The following is a 16,198-nucleotide window of genomic DNA, read 5'->3' on the forward strand; positions in this document are numbered from 1 at the left end:
AGAAACTTCACCTCCCCCATCACCACCCACTTCCCCCCGCCGCCGCTGGGTCGTCTGAAGGCCGTATCAGCCATCGGGCAGCTCAGCAGCCAGTTGTGCAGTGTGTAGGGCCCTTAAGTGTGCCCAAGACCTGCAGGAGCTGGTCCCCATTTCCAATGATTTTCCAATGTGATAGGTATTGTATATACAAGATATTTTGTGTGCGGCCCTCGAATATTCACTGAAAGTGTTAAGTGGCCCACCAGCTGAAATAATTGCCCACCCCTGCTATATAGGCATGCCAAATCCTGTAATAATGAGCTGCTGTAACTGGCTTTCTAGCACGTAACATGGTTGGTGTAACCGATTCTGGAATGCCCTCTCATCTCAAGAGAGCAGTTTCAACAGCCACCCCGTCAAATGCAGCCGCACTAAATCGGGGCACAAGAACGGACCCTGTTGTAGCAGGTATGGACGTAGTGGTAGCGTCCACGGTTCATCTATAAGTAAACCTCGTAGATCCATGCTCTCCGAGGCCAATGAGGAGCCACTAGTGTGACTGTCGTGGACTATCGTTTGATCCACTTTAGCAACCGAGGAAGCAGCGGAAAAGGTGGAAACAGATACACGAAACTGTACGGCCACACAATTATGGGAGCATCCAATGCCACTGCCTTTGGATCTCTTGTTCTGGACACATATTGGGGTGTTTGATGATTTTGGCAAGATGCCATTAGATCCACCTGTGGGTAACCCCACCGCTGGACCAACATCTGGTACACTTCTAGATTTAATGCCCATTCTCCTGAATTAAAATTCTGACGGCTGAAATAGCCTGCCTCCTAGTTGTCCACTCCTGGAATAAACACTGCCGACAATATCACTTGGTGATGCTCGCACCAATTCAGAATTCAAGCAACTTCCCGCATGGCCATGCAACTTTGAGTTCCTCCTTGTTTGTTGATGTATGCGACTGCCGTCACATTGTCTGACTGAACCTGGACAGAACTGCCTATTTGTCTCCTGACACAGACAGACCTGTCTTGAAAAATTGCATTGGTGGTAGACAATCGTACTCTATTTTGTAACATTTGAACACTAAATTGCAGATCCACCCATCTGTGGATGTCTGAAACCACGCCAAGTGAAACGTCTGAAGGCATGCTCCCACAACTGAAAATCCGAGATGGTCTGAAGCAGTCATGACACTGGCTTGTTGGTGGTCTTAGCGCCTTGACGACGGTTAGTGGTTTGTTGAAAACGACGTCCTCTACCATGTCTACTGGGTATGACTGTTCCTCTAGCACGGCCTCAAAAGTACTGAGGTCTAAAGGATTTGAACGCTGGTCCAGAGTATTTCCGTTTAGGAACATGTGTAGGCAATGGTAGGAGAACAGACTTTCCCCCAGTGGCCTGAGAAATCCATTTGTCCAATTCAGGACCAAACAACACCTCGCCAGCATAAGTTAACACTTCTATTCCTCGTTTGGACTCAGCCTCCGCCTGCCAAGAACGCAGCCAAAGTGCACATCGTTCCATAACTAGTGAAGCTGAAAGGCGATAACTAACCTGGCTGACGTCCATAGAAGCCGTACGTAGATATTCAGAAGATTCACAGATGTGATCAGCTAGCAGTATAAGGTGATCTTCTTGTAGGCCCAATTTGAGCTGTTGCCCATGCAACTACAGCCTTGTTAACCCAAACTCCAACCAAGGCCGGTCTAAGCAACACCCCTACTGCTGTATACATTGACTTTAGCATAGCTTCTAGCTTACGCTTTGATGATCCTTTTAGTGTCGTAGCAGCTGGTACTGGAATGACAACAAGTAACCAGGCGCTGACTAATCAGGGAAAATCTAATTTAGTAATTTATTAAATCCTGGTATACTGCTGCTTCATAAGGAGATCACTGCATCTCCATAATAAAAAAAAATAGGATTTTACTTACCGGTAAATCTATTTCTCGTAGTCCGTAGAGGATGCTGGGGACTCCGTAAGGACCATGGGGAATAGACGGGCTCCGCAGGAGATAGGGCACTTTAAGAAAGCTTTGGATTCTGGGTGTGCACTGGCTCCTCCCTCTATGTGCCTCCTCCAGACCTCAGTTAGAGAAACTGTGCACAGAGGATATGAACAGTACAAGGAAAGGATTTATGTAACCTAAGGGCGAGATTCATACCAGCCACACCAATCACACCGTATAACCTGTGATAAACTACCCAGTTAACAGTATGAACAAGTAACATAGCCTCGGTTCAAGACCGACCAACTATAACATAACCCTTATGTAAGCAATAACTATATACAAGTCTTGCAGAAGAAGTCTGCACTTGGGATGGGCGCCCAGCATCCTCTACGGACTACGAGAAATATATTTACCGGTAAGTAAAATCCTATTTTCTCTAACGTCCTAGAGGATGCTGGGGACTCCGTAAGGACCATGGGGATTATACCAAAGCTCCCAAACGGGCAGGAGAGTGCGGATGACTCTGCAGCACCGATTGAGCAAACAGGAGGTCCTCCTCAGCCAGGGTATCAAACTTATAGAACTTTGCAAAGGTGTTTGACCCCGACCAAGTAGCAGCTCGGCACAGTTGTAGTGCCGAGACACCTCGGGCAGCCGCCCAAGAAGAGCCCACCTTCCTAGTGGAATGGGCCCCAACCGATTTAGGCAATCCTGCTGTAGAATGTGCCTGCTGAATCATGTTACAGATCCAGCGAGCAATTGTCTGCTTTGAAGCAGGAGCGTCAACCTTGTTGGCCGCATACAGAACAAACAGAGCTTCAGTCTTCCTGATCCTAGCTGTTCTGGTCACGTAAATCTTCAAAGCCCTGACCACATCCAGGGACTCGGAGTCCTCCAAGTCCTGTGTAACCACAGGCACGACAATAGGTTGGTTCATATGAAAAGATGAGACCACCTTGGGCAGAAATTGAGGACGAGTCCTCAACTCTGCCCTATCCACGTGAAAAATCAGGTATGGGCTTTTATATGATAAAGCCGCCAATTCCGAAACACGCCTTGCAGAAGCTAAGGCCAACAACTTGACCACTTTCCAAGTGAGGTATTTCAACTCCACTGTTTTGATTGGTTCAAACCAAGGTGACTTGAGGAAACTTAATACCACGTTAAGATCCCAAGGCGCCACCGGAGGTACAAAGGGATGCTGAATATGCAGCACTCCCTTCACAAAAGTCTGTACTTCAGGAAGAGAAGCCAATTCTCTTTGAAAGAAAATGGATAAGGCTGAAATTTGGACCTTTATGGACCCAAATTCACTCCCGTTTGAAGGAAGTGAAGCAGACGGCCCAAATGGAAGTCCTCCGTAGGAGCAGCTCTGGCCTCACACCAAGAAACATATTTCTACAATATACGGTGATAATGTTTTGATGTCACATCCTTCTTACCCTTGATCAGGGTAGGAATGACCTCCTCCGGAATCCCTTTTTCAGCTAGGATCCGGCGTTCAACCGCCATGCCGTCAAACCAGCTGCGGTAAGTCTTGGAACAGACAGGGCCCCTGCTGCAGCAGGTCCTGCCTTAGAGGAAGAGGCCACAGATCTTCTGTGAGCAACTCTTGCAGATCCGGATACCAAGTCCTCCTTGGCCAATCTGGAACAATGAGAATTGTTCGGACCCTTCTTAGTCTTATTAATCTCAACACCTTGGGTATGATAGGCAGAGGAGGAAACACATAGACCAGAGAGTCTACCGCTACCGCCTGAGGGTCTCTTGACCTGGCGCAATACCTCTTTAGCTTTTTGTTGAGACGGGACGCCATCATGTCTATTTGAGGCAGTCCCCACCGATCCACGATCTGTGTGAAGACTTCTTGATGAAGTCCCCACTCTCCCGGATGCAGGTCGTGCCTGCCGAGGAAGTCCGCCTCCCAGTTGTCCACCCCCGGGATGAACACTGCTGATAGTGCGCTTACATGGCCTTCCGCCCAGCGCAGAATCCTGGTCGCCTCTGCCATGGCCACTCTGCTCCTCGTGCCGCCTTGGCGGTTTACATGAGCCACTGCCGTGATATTGTACTACTGAATCAGAACCGGTTTGTTCTGAAGCCACTCCTCCGCCTGGCGTAGGGCGTTGTAAATGGCCCTTAACTCCAGGACATTGATGTGAAGACAAGTCTCTAGGCTTGACCAGAGACCTTGGAAATTTCTTCCCAGTGGGACAGCCCCCCAACCCCGGAGGCTCGCGTCCGTGGTCACCAGGATCCAGTCCTGAATGCCGAACCTGCGACCCTCTAGGACAGGCCTGGCCAACCTGTGGCTCTCCAGATGTTGTGAAACTACACATCCCAGCATGCCCTGCCACAGTTTTAGCATTCCCTCGTAGCAAAACTGTGGCAAAGCATGATGGGACTTGTAGTTTTACAACAGCTGGAGAGCCACAGGTTGGCCAGGCCTGCTCTAGGAGGTGAGCACTGTGCAGCCACCACAGGAGAGATACCCTGGCCCTGGGAGACAGGGTGATCCGTTTCTGCATATGTAGATGGGATCCGGATCATTTGTCCAATAGGTCCCATTGGAAAGTCCTCGCATGGAACCTGCCGAAGGGGATGGCCTCGAATGAAGCCACCATCTTCCCCAGAACCTTTGTGCAATGATGCACCAAAACCTTTTTGGGCTTTAAAAGGTTCCTGACCAGGGCTATGAGCTCCTGAGCCTTCTCCACCGGAAGAAAAACTCTTTTTTTGGTCTGTGTCTAGAATCAGGCCCAAAAAGGTCAGACGCGTTGCAGGTACTAGCTGGGATTTCTGTAAATTGAGAATCCAGCCGTGCATCTGCAGCATCTTCACGGACAGACATGCTGTCCAGCAACTTCTCCCGAGATCTCGCCTTTATAAGGAGATCGTCCAAGTACGGGATAATTGTGACTCCCTGCTTGCGCAGGAGCACCATCATTTCCGCCATTACCTTGGTGAAAATTCTCGGGGCCGTGGAAAGCCCAAACGGCAACGTCTGAAATTGGCAGTGACAATCCTGTACTGCAATCTCAGAAACGCCTGGTGAGGGGGGAAAATCGGAACATGAAGGTACACAACCTTTATGTCCAGGGACACCATCCAATCCCCTCCCTCCAGGCTGGCGATGACCATTCTGAGCGATTCCATTTTAAACTTGAACCTCTTCAAGTACAGGTTCAGGGATTTTAGATTTAGAATGGGTCTGACCAAACCGTCCGGTTTCGGTACCACAAACAGGGATGAATAATAACCCTCTCCTTGCTGGAGATGAGGAACCTTGATTATCACCTGTTGAATGCACAATTTGTGAATTGCCGCCAACACTAGCTCCCTCTCTGACGGGGAAGCCGGCAGAGCCGATTTGAAAACTGACAAGGGGGCATGTCTTCGAATTCCAGTCTGTATCCCTGGGAAACAATCTCTATTGCCCAGGGATCCACCTGTGATTGAACCAGACGTGGCTGAAAAGACGAAGACGTGCCCCCACTTGATCTGACAACCCCCCCCCCCCCCCCCCCCCAGGAAAGCCCCAGCGTCATGCTGTGGACTTTGCGTTAGTAGGGGAGGAATTCTGCTCCTGGGAACTAGCTGAGTGCAGCATTTTGCCTTGCCTTTACCTCTGGCAACGAAGAACGATCCTCGTACCTTCTTGTTTTTATTGGGACGAAAGGACTGCATTTGAAAATGTGGTACCTTCTTAGAATGCTGCGGGGGAACAGAAGGTAAAAAATTCGATTTACCGGCCATAGCAGTAGAGACTAGGTCCGAGAGGCCTTCTCCAAACAACTCCTCCCCCTTGTAAGGCAATGACTCCATATGCCACTTTGAGTCGGCGTCTCCCGTCCACTGTCGGGTCCACAAGAGCTACCTAGCAGAAATAGACATAGCGTTTATTCTAGAGCTTAGTAAACAAATGTCTCTCTGAGCACCCCTCATATACAAGGCAGCATCTCTGATATGCTCCATGGTCATTAGAATGGTATCCCTATCTAAGGTGTTCATCTCCGTAGATAAGGAGTCTGCCCATGCCACAATAGCACTACAAACCCAGGCCGACACCATGGCCGGCCTAACTATAGTTCCTGAATGTGTGTAAATGCGCTTTCATGGTAATTTCCTGTTTGCGATCAGCAGGATCCTTGAGGGAAGCAGTATCCGGAGAAGGCAGTGCCACCTTCTTGGATAAGCGTGTCAGCGCCTTGTCTACTTTAGGCGCATATTCCCATCGTATCCGATCCATCTGTGGAAAAGGATACGCCATGAGAATCCTTTTGGGAACATGGAGTCTCCTATCTGGAGATTCCCAAGCCTTTTCGCATAATTCGCTTAGCTCAAATGAGGACGGAAACGTGACCTCAGGCTTTTTCTCTTTATACATGTGAACCCTCGTGTCAGGGACAGGGGGTTCCTCCGTGATATGCAAAACCTCTTTTATGGCAATAATCATGTACCCAATACCTTTTGCCACCTTCGGCTGTAATTTTGCATTCTCATAGTCGACACTAGAGTCAGTATCTGTGTCAGTGACCTGGGATATGGGGCGCTTTTGAGACCCTGAAGGTCCTGGCACCACAGGGACAGGCACGGACTGGCTACCTGACTGATCCCTAGCTTCAGCCTTGTCTAATCTTTTATGCAGGAGATTTACATTTGCATTCAAGACATTCAGCATATCCACCCAGTCTGGTGTCGGCGTTGCCGACGGCGACCTGACATTCAAGCACTCCCCCTCCACATTAAGCGAGCCTTCCTCATCAAACATGTCGACACACACGTACCGACACCCGCTATACACCCAGGGAAACTTTTTCTGAAGACAGTATCCCCTGAAAGGCCCTTTGGAGAGACAGAGGGAGAGTATGCCAGAACACACCCCAGCGGAACAACCTGGAGACCAACACAGAATGCTTTTCCCCAGCAGCGCTGTATTATACTTTATTCCGCCAATTATGTGCCCCCCCTTTCTTTTTAAACTCCCTTCACCGTGTGTAAGCAGGGGAGAGTCCGGGGAGCTTCCTCTCAGCGTTCTGTGGAGAGAGAAATGGCGCAGGTGAGTGCTGAGGGAGAAGCCCCGCCCCCTCGGCGGCAGGCTTCTGTCCCGATCAAAATCGTGTAAAATGGCGGGGGCTCAATTATATACATGTACAGTGCCCAGCTGTACATGTATATACCTATTTGCCATCTAAGAGGTGTTATTATTGCCGCCCAGGGCGCCCCCCCCTGCGCCCTGCACCCATACACTGACCGGAGTGTGTGAGGTGATGTGGAGCAATGACGCACAGCTGAAGTGCTGTGCGTTACCTCTGTGAAGCTGAAAGCTTCTGCCGCCTGAGACGTCTTCTTGCTTCTGTTCTTCTGGCTCTGTGAGGAGAACGGCACCGTGGCTTCGGGGGTGGACGCACAGGACGAACCTGTGTTCACCCCCTCTGAAGCTAATGGTGTCCAGTAGGCGAGGAAGCAGCCTATCAGTTAAGTAGGTCTGCCCCTCTCTCCTCAATCCCTCGATGCAGGGAGCTTGTTGCCAGCAGTGCTCCCTGTGAAAAAGTAAAAATCCAAACAAAAATGCTTTCTGTAGCAAAGAACTCAAGAGAGCTCCCTGCAGTGCACCCTTCATCCTCTGGGCACAGTGTAAAACTGGAGGAGGGACATAGAGGGAGGAGCCAGTGCACACCCAGAATCCAATGCTTTCTTAAAGTGCCCTATCTCCTGCGGATCCCGTCTATTCCCCATGGTCCTTACGGAGTCCCCAGCATCCTCTAGGACGTTAGAGAAAAGAAAAATAAATACAGCCAATGAAGCACTGTGATACCAGAATCATTTGTTAAAAAAACTATTTATTATTTATCCCACCATATCATAAAACCCCCCAGATATAAACAAACACACACATGGCCGGTGTCAATAATTAATTAAAAAACATTTACATTAAACACTGCAATGAATCAGTGGTCATTTGATTAATAAGTTGGGGAGCAATTAAATAAAAAATCACTAAGCAAATTTTCTACCCCACAGATAAATATTTAATCCAAATGACCAATGCTCATAACTTCAATTTTACTTCCATAATAGTTCGTTTTATCCTTCAAGAGATTGCTGGACACATGAGACGGTGCTAATTGATAATTATAATTATATGTGAATGTGAGCATTGGAAAAAGTACATACAAATGTAACAGTTGGAGCAGATTGTGCTTTAACTAAGAGACTGTGCTTTATTAATCAAACGGATGACTGCAAGAGACAGCTGAAACAAATAATTGATATTGCTCTTGGATAATCCATCCATTTACAGGTTAAATTGATTTTTTGTAGAATTATAAGCATAACTGTCTTCTGGTTATTTAATTGCATGGAGTTAATTACGTTTGAAGGATAAAACAAACTATTATGGAAATAAAATTGAAGTTATGAGCATTGGTCATTTGGATTAACCTTTTATTGATCTGTGTGGTAGAAAATTTGCTTAGTGATTTACTGTATTATTTAATTGCTCCCCAACTTATTAATCAAATGACCACTGATTCATTGCGGTGTTTTATGTAAATGTTTTTTAATGAAATATTGACACCAGCCATGTGTGTTTGTTTATATGTGTTTTTTTATGATATGGTGGGATAAATAATAAATAGTATTTTTAACAAAAGATTCTGGTATTACAGCGCTTCATTGGCTGTATTTCTGGTACTGGAATGGTTAACTTCTTAGAAAGTTTTGACACCGAGGAATCCACAGCCAGTAGATTTTCCCATTTAGACATCATAGACTCTGGGAACGGGTAGCTACACAGAAACTGCTGAAGCATAGAAAACAGTTTACCTGGATTCTTCCATGCTTCTTTCTACTAACTGCTTATTAAAATAATCTGAAGAAGGAATACATACCGGTGTTCTCTGTCTTTTAGCAAATAACACTTCATCATTTAAAAGCGGTTCTTCAACGTCCGTAAAATTTAGAACCTGACGTACTACCCTGATGAGATCATCAATGGCCGGGCAATCAGTAACCTCACTATCTGACTCCTGGCCCAATTCACCTTCCTCATGTTCCTCTTGAGATATCAGGTCTGGCATTGAATCGTCAGAATGCAACATAGCTGAAACTGGTAAGTTATAAGAAAAATGATAACTATATTTTGGAACTGAGCTAGACTTGGACTTTCGTAACCCTTGCAAAGTCCTAGACATCTTCTGAGCCCCTTCTGGTATCTCAGGAGGTATTACCCTAGACTCAGATCAAGTCGCCTCACGCTCATTTCGTGCAGCGACCAATTGTGTTTGTAAACCAGTCATCACATTCGCCAGCATCGCCCAAGGAGGATCAGTGTAAAGGATTGTATTTGTAGCCGTATTTGCTAGAAACACTGTGCATGTGGCAGTTCCATCAGGTAATACACTCTCACAGACCTTGCAGCTAAGCTGCTTTATTGATTTTGCATTTGCCTTACTCATTATGTACACAGACAAGTCCCACGACTCAGTAAAAATGTAACTTAAGTGTGTATAAGCTCAAAGTGCAGTGCACGTGGGACACACTACAATCAGTGATACCTGTGCTGTACAGAATTCCTACTAACACCCCTGATCCTAAAGTGGCTGAGTGTTGTAGTACCAGGAACAAACTTCCTGCAAGAACCAGGAAGTAAGGTTAAAATGGCGTCCTGCCATGTGCTTGCCTATACACAAGTATAATAAAGCATGCAAGATGAGACTTATTACAGCATTAGCTGATATATATTTCCCACTGTGTCTTCTACGCGGGCATAATCCCCCCCCCTCTCCCCCTTCGCTGATGGACCGCGGCAGCAGGGAGAGATGTCCGCAGTCAGCCTCCCACTCCTGAAGACAGAGCAGCGGCGCCATTCCCGGCTCCGGAGCTCTGAAGAGTAGAGGTTAGCAAAAGCTAACCGCGGGAGGGAGGGGAGAGTAACGGCAGTAGTGGAGCCGGAGGCTGCAGAACAGCGGTGGCTTGGCGCCCAGCGGCGGCTGCTGGGCAGCATGGAGACACACAAGTTATATGACATATAATAGGAAATAAAACATACAGTAACCACATAGTGGGCGGCCTCACCTCCAGCAATATATAGCAAGAGAGCGGTGGTAGTGTGAGCTGCCTAACCGCTCATTACCTGAGATTAGTGGAGGCTATAACGGGGCTTCTGTCAGGAGGCTATAACGGGGCTTCTGTCAGCAAGCTCTGTCCCACTCCTTCTGCAGCCTCAGGCTCCAATCAGCTCTTCTGATTGTGGTCTATGGCGGTGCTCCTCTCCTGAGTGCCGGCAAGCCAATTTCTGCAGCAGCAGCAGCACCAACGATCCCGGACCCAAGCTTCTTAATAAGCTGGGAAGGGATTGAGTGTAAAAAAAATAAAATAAAATCCTTTGTAATAATAATAACAACAATAAAAACAAAAAGAGAAGTGTGGAGACCTCTCCATGTGTACCTTCCCTTGAGGCACAGAAATAACACTGAGGTACCTTTAGGAGTATGGAGGGGGTGGAGAGTTACTAATTAAAACGAGCCTATCCCTGCTAACACCCCGTCCATATCACAAAAGTACTCCAGTGACCCCTAGTGGATGAAAAAGAAATCCTAAAATAAAGATGAATTACACTAACAGACTAAAAAAATCAGTAAATCAATGTCTGTAAAAATATCTGTGGACTTACATTGAGGAACAGTCTTTTTAATTTCTTCTCGGATTGTTTTATCAAGTCTGTTAAACAGTGATCCAGAAAGTGAATGTGAGAGCTGCTGAGAAAGGTATTCCTGCAGCTGACCATTTCTCTGCTGCGCATCACTTAGGATTCGATCTAATCTCCTTTCTGCGAAATAACAGGTTAAGGGTTGTTTTGCAAGACATATTGAACATTACATCTACATTTCACAAATAAACCAAAATAGACTTTGCAAGATAGCCTGCAATTTGCAGTGATTCCGAAAGGATTATCCTACATAAATCTATTATATGCAGCACAATGAACAATATATGCATGTTTTCAAAGGTATAGTGGAAGTGTTTTTTTTTTATGTTTTATTGAATTTTAACAGAAAAACAGAGAAATGATGAAACACACACACACACACACACACACACACACACACACACACACACACACACACACACACACAATGTAATGAAAAGTAGACAAGCCACACAGAAAAAGGGGCCTAGCAGACAAAATATGTAGTCATACTAAACGGATCGGTGCATAAGTAGCAATAACAGAGAGTTGATCAAAAAAGCTCTAAGATACATTGAGCATATAAAAAGAATAACAATATGAAATACTGTATAACAAAATGGAAATGGCAAAATGTTTTTTTTTTTGTTTAAATTTGGAGGGGGGCAAGATAAGGGGTCAGACGTCAAAGGAGAAGGGGGTCATGGAGAAGGAAGGAAAGGGAATGGAAAAAGTGAATATAGGAGATAAGATAGATGTAGGGTTCAATGACCGAAAGAGGTACAACTATGGTAACAATATCGCCAAGAGACATCAAACAGTACATAAGTACTATACTGAATACAGAACATCAGAAGAAAATAGAAAAAAAATGAGCCAACTTACAACAAATCTAAGCAAAGGTATAATAACCAATCTGTTGGTTCGACCATTTTAAATAGAGGATTTTGGTACTTACCAGGTAAATCCTTTTCTTTGAATCCATAGGGGTCACTGGAATGCTCTTGGGATATGGACGGTTCATTAGCAGGGATAGGCACATTTAAATGTGTAAACCTCCTTCCCCTCCATACTCCCATAGAGGCCTCAGTGTTTTTTTACTGAGCCGAACAGGAGCGAAAGAGAAGATGAACAATGGAGAATTATATATATCATCATAACGGACAACTGGAAGTTGTCACAACAATAGATAACAATCACCATAACATTTAAACAAGTCGGTGATAAAGAGTTTCAGTATATCTTCTAGTAACAACCACAAGACAGGTGAAACTGCTCTGGGCTAGCGTCCAGTGACCCCTATGGATTCAAAGAAAATGATTTACCTGGCAAGTAACAAAATCCTCATTCTTTTTCATCCACTAGGGGTCACTGGAGTACTCTTGGGACGTACCAAAGTTTCTTCCTTGGGCGGGAGAGCTGGTTGGCACCTGTAACATTAGACGGCCAAAGCTAGATGCTGATGCCGAAAATGTAACAAACTTGTAAAAGCGCCCACATTTGTGCACTGATCCTGTAGCTGCCGGCAAAGTTGTGTCGCGGAAACACCACAACCTAACGCCCATGACGTTCCCTCAGAACGCGGTTGCTGAAATACATGCCAGCTGTTGTAAACTAGCATGAAATTAAGCTTGACAAATAGTCAGCTTAATCCATAAAAGTAAGGTCTGCTTGGAAGTGTGGCCAACTTATCTTGACTTCAGTTTAGAGAACAATGTTTATAGAAATTTGTCTGGACCGAGCGCTTGTGTGTGCAAATGTATGGTGTTCTGAAAATGTATGTAAAGTCAAATAAAAATAAATAAATTAAAAATAAAAAATAAAATAAAAAAATAAAAATTAAATTAAATAAAAATGGGGGGGGGGGGGAAGGGGAGGGGGAAGTGCAATGTTTACAGCTCCTTTGTGAATAATTGTGGAGCTTGTGGACACTTTGGTGAGAGGGCACAGTCTGTTTTTTTGCAGTGGAAACTTTCCCTGACTTACCCTATTTTCCGATGCAAGTGTGGCTGGAGGCTCCGGTCTATGTGGCAGCGTTTAGGTTGCGGATGGCATTTCCTGCTTATGCCGTGACTCACGTTCTCCTCCTCCTGGCCGCACTGTGGCCGCTGCTCCGTCCGTCAAACCGGAAGTTCGGATGTTAACTTCCAGTATTGGGGCGCTGGCGGCGGCGGGCTTCGTGTCCTCGGTGGTTGCTTCGTTCTTCTTGTACTCCAACGCGTTTCGAATCCACAGCAGGAATCTTTCTCAAGGAGATGATGAAAATGTTTGTGTAAATTGTCCGTTTTTTATATCATAACTTTATTGATAAAACCGGATGTACCCGTGACCGGAAGTGCGTTCTCCCGGCGGCATCCTCATGGTAAAAACTTCAATAGGGAAATTAATGTAAATTCTTCCTCTAAAACGATTAAAAGATAATAAATCATTGCACTTCGGGAAAAGGTATGGGATGGAGGGTATAAAAATAAAAAGTAAATAAGAATAAAAATATAAATAAAAAATAATAAAAAATAATAATAAAAATAAATAAATAAAACATTAATAAAAATAATAAAAAATAAATAATAAAAAATAAATAAAATAAAGTGAAAATTAGATAACTGAAGAAAACGGCTATACAAGAAAAATATTTCTTTGAATTCAAATCAATTTCATCATGGACAGTATTGAATTCATTCTCTACAATAACTATTTTTGGTATGAAGGTGAATTTTTCCTGCAACAGTGCGGTACAGCAATGGGAACATCATTTGCCCCCAGTTATGCGAACTTGTTTGTCTCACGGCTGGGAGGACCTCAACATCTGGGATAACAACCCCTTTCTGCCAATCATCATAAGTTGGCACCGGTACATAGACGACGTGTTCTTCATTTGGAAAGGATCTCAAGACGCCCTATCGCAATTTAAAGAACACATTAACAACAATAATATGAACCTTGAATTTACCACCACACACAGTGAAAAAATGGTAATCTTCCTTGATTTGGAAATTTACATAGAAAAAAATCAAATCTTTACAAGAACCCATTTCAAAAAAGTGAACGGCAACAACATGCTTTCACACAACAGCAACCATCACAGACAATGGATAGACAATATCCCAGGCGGACAATTTCGTCGATTAAAGAGAAACTGTACTGATCAGACAGTATTTGAACATCAAGCACAGGAAATGAAAAACAAATCCCTTCAAAAGGGATATAAAGAAAGCCATCTGACACAACAATTAGAAAAAGTAAAAAACATGGATAGAAAAGATTTACTCATCTTCAAACAAAAAGACAAAAAAGAATTACCGGTCACTTTCATAACACAGTTCACCAGTAACCATAAAGATGTGGAAAAAATACTTGAAAAACACTGGCATATCCTCTCTCTTGACGAAGACCTAAAGGAATCCATTCCTATTAAACCAAAAATAATCACAAAAAAGCAAATAACCTAAAACAACAATTGACCCATAGTTTTCTACCGATTTCACAAGAACCAAAAAGCAAGACAAAAACAAAGGGATTCCATCAGTGTATGACCTGCATCGGCTGCAGAAATCAGAAGACGTCAACCAAACCCATAATCACTTTCAAGTCCAACACAACAAAAGAAGAATTTGAAGTTTACAATCAAGTAACCTGCCATACAGAGGGAGTCATTTACATCCTGGAATGTACATGTGGAAAACAATACGTAGGACAAACAAAAATTAAATTAAAAACAAGGATAGCAGAACACGTGTACAACATAAAAAGAGGCCTGAAGACACACAGTGTCTCAGCACATTTCTTAACAAAACATAATCAGGACCCCAGTGGGCTAAAATTTATCGGAATCCAAAAGATTGAAGCCCATTGGAGAGGAGAGGACATCGTAAAAATACTGAAGAAAAAAGAGACCGAATGGATATACAAAATGAAGAGCTTAGAACCATACGGTCTGTATATTGACATAGAATTAAACGTCTTTCTGTAATCCTTCATACATCATCAAAGAATATTTTTCTTGAATAGCTGTTTTCTTCAGTTATCTAATTTTCACTTTATTTTATTTATTTTTTATTATTTATTTTTTATTATTTATTTATTTTTTATTTTTATTATTTTATTTTTTTATTTTTATTTATATTTTTATTCTTATTTACTTTTTATTTTTATACCCTCCATCCCATACCTTTTCCCGAAGTGCAATGATTTATTATCTTTTAATCGTTTTAGAGGAAGAATTTACATTCATTTCCCTATTGAAGTTTTTACCATGAGGATGCCGCCGGGAGAACGCACTTCCGGTCACGGGTACATCCGGTTTTATCAATAAAGTTATGATATAAAAAACTGACAATTTACACAAACATTTTCATCATCTCCTTGAGAAAGAATCCTGCTGTGGATTCGAAATGCGTTGGAGTACAAGAAGAACGAAGCAACCACCGAGGACACGAAGCCCGCCGCCGCCAGCGCCCCAATACCGGAAGTAAACATCCGAACTTCCGGTTTGACGGACGGAGCAGCGGCCACAGTGCGGCCAGGAGGAGGAGAACGTGAGTCACGGCATAAGCAGGAAATGCCATCCGCAACCTAAACGCTGCCACATAGACCAGAGCCTCCAGCCACACTTGCATCGGAAAATAGGGTAAGTCAGGGAAAGTTTCCACTGCAAAAAAACAGACTGTGCCCTCTCACCAAAGTGTCCACAAGCTCCACAATTATTCACAAAGGAGCTGTAAACATTGCACTTCCCCCTCCCCTCCCCCCTCCCCATTTTTATTTAATTTAATTTTTATTTTTTTTTATTTTTAATTTATTTATTTTTATTTGACTTTACATACATTTTCAGAACACCATACATTTGCACACACAAGCGCTCGGTCCAGACAAATTTCTATAAACATCAAACAACAACTTGAGCAGCTTCCTTCCACAAGCGCAGCAAACTATATTCATTCATAGAGAACAATATATTTGTTTTATGTACTGTTGATGTTCAGGCTACATAAATGTGTAGCGCACAAACTACATCCAAAGTAGCTGGAATTTCTGAGCCTTCGGAGAATCAGGAACTATGGTTGTTTATAGGAAAAAGAGAAAAACGGGATTCGTCTGAAGTTTATGAAACAACAGATACGGTGGGGGTTGCATGACAACATCCCCAATTCAGAAACACACCTTGCCGAAGCGAAGGCTAATAGCAAAACTGTTTACAGAGTAAGAAACTTAACCTCAAATAGCTGTAAAGTTAGCAAAAAGTCAGGAATACCCCCCAAAAAAAACTTCAACTAGATTCAAGTCCCATGGAGTGGTAGATGGTATAAACAGAGGTTGAACTCTGAGGACACCTTGCAGGAATGTATGCACTGGTGGCAAACTAGCCCAACAGTGCCGAGAGAAAATTGACGAAGCAGAAAATCTGCACCTATAGTGTCGCTAAACATTGTCCTCCATCTAACCCCGTCTGAACAAAAAAAAAAAAAAAAAAAAAAACAGCAAAAGACTTGAAAGAAGATGTCATCAATTTCCGAGCTTCACCCCAACCAATATAAGCTCGCCAAATCCTGTGATAATGAGC

General features: G+C 44.0%; 1 protein-coding gene across 2 annotated transcripts in view; it reads right to left on the reverse strand.

Annotated features, from left to right (window-relative positions):
- The window catches only part of EDC4 (enhancer of mRNA decapping 4), a 1,121,437-nt gene that overhangs the window by 356,546 nt on the left and 748,693 nt on the right, over positions 1 to 16,198 (reverse strand). For both annotated transcript variants that reach the window (XM_063945256.1, XM_063945257.1), the window contains one exon: positions 10,624 to 10,779. In XM_063945256.1, the coding sequence (XP_063801326.1) occupies positions 10,624 to 10,779 (156 nt within the window). The remainder of the gene's footprint in view (positions 1 to 10,623; positions 10,780 to 16,198) is intronic.

Source organism: Pseudophryne corroboree, chromosome 11 (assembly GCF_028390025.1).
Source record: "Pseudophryne corroboree isolate aPseCor3 chromosome 11, aPseCor3.hap2, whole genome shotgun sequence".
NCBI classification, from domain to species: Eukaryota; Metazoa; Chordata; class Amphibia; order Anura; family Myobatrachidae; genus Pseudophryne; species Pseudophryne corroboree.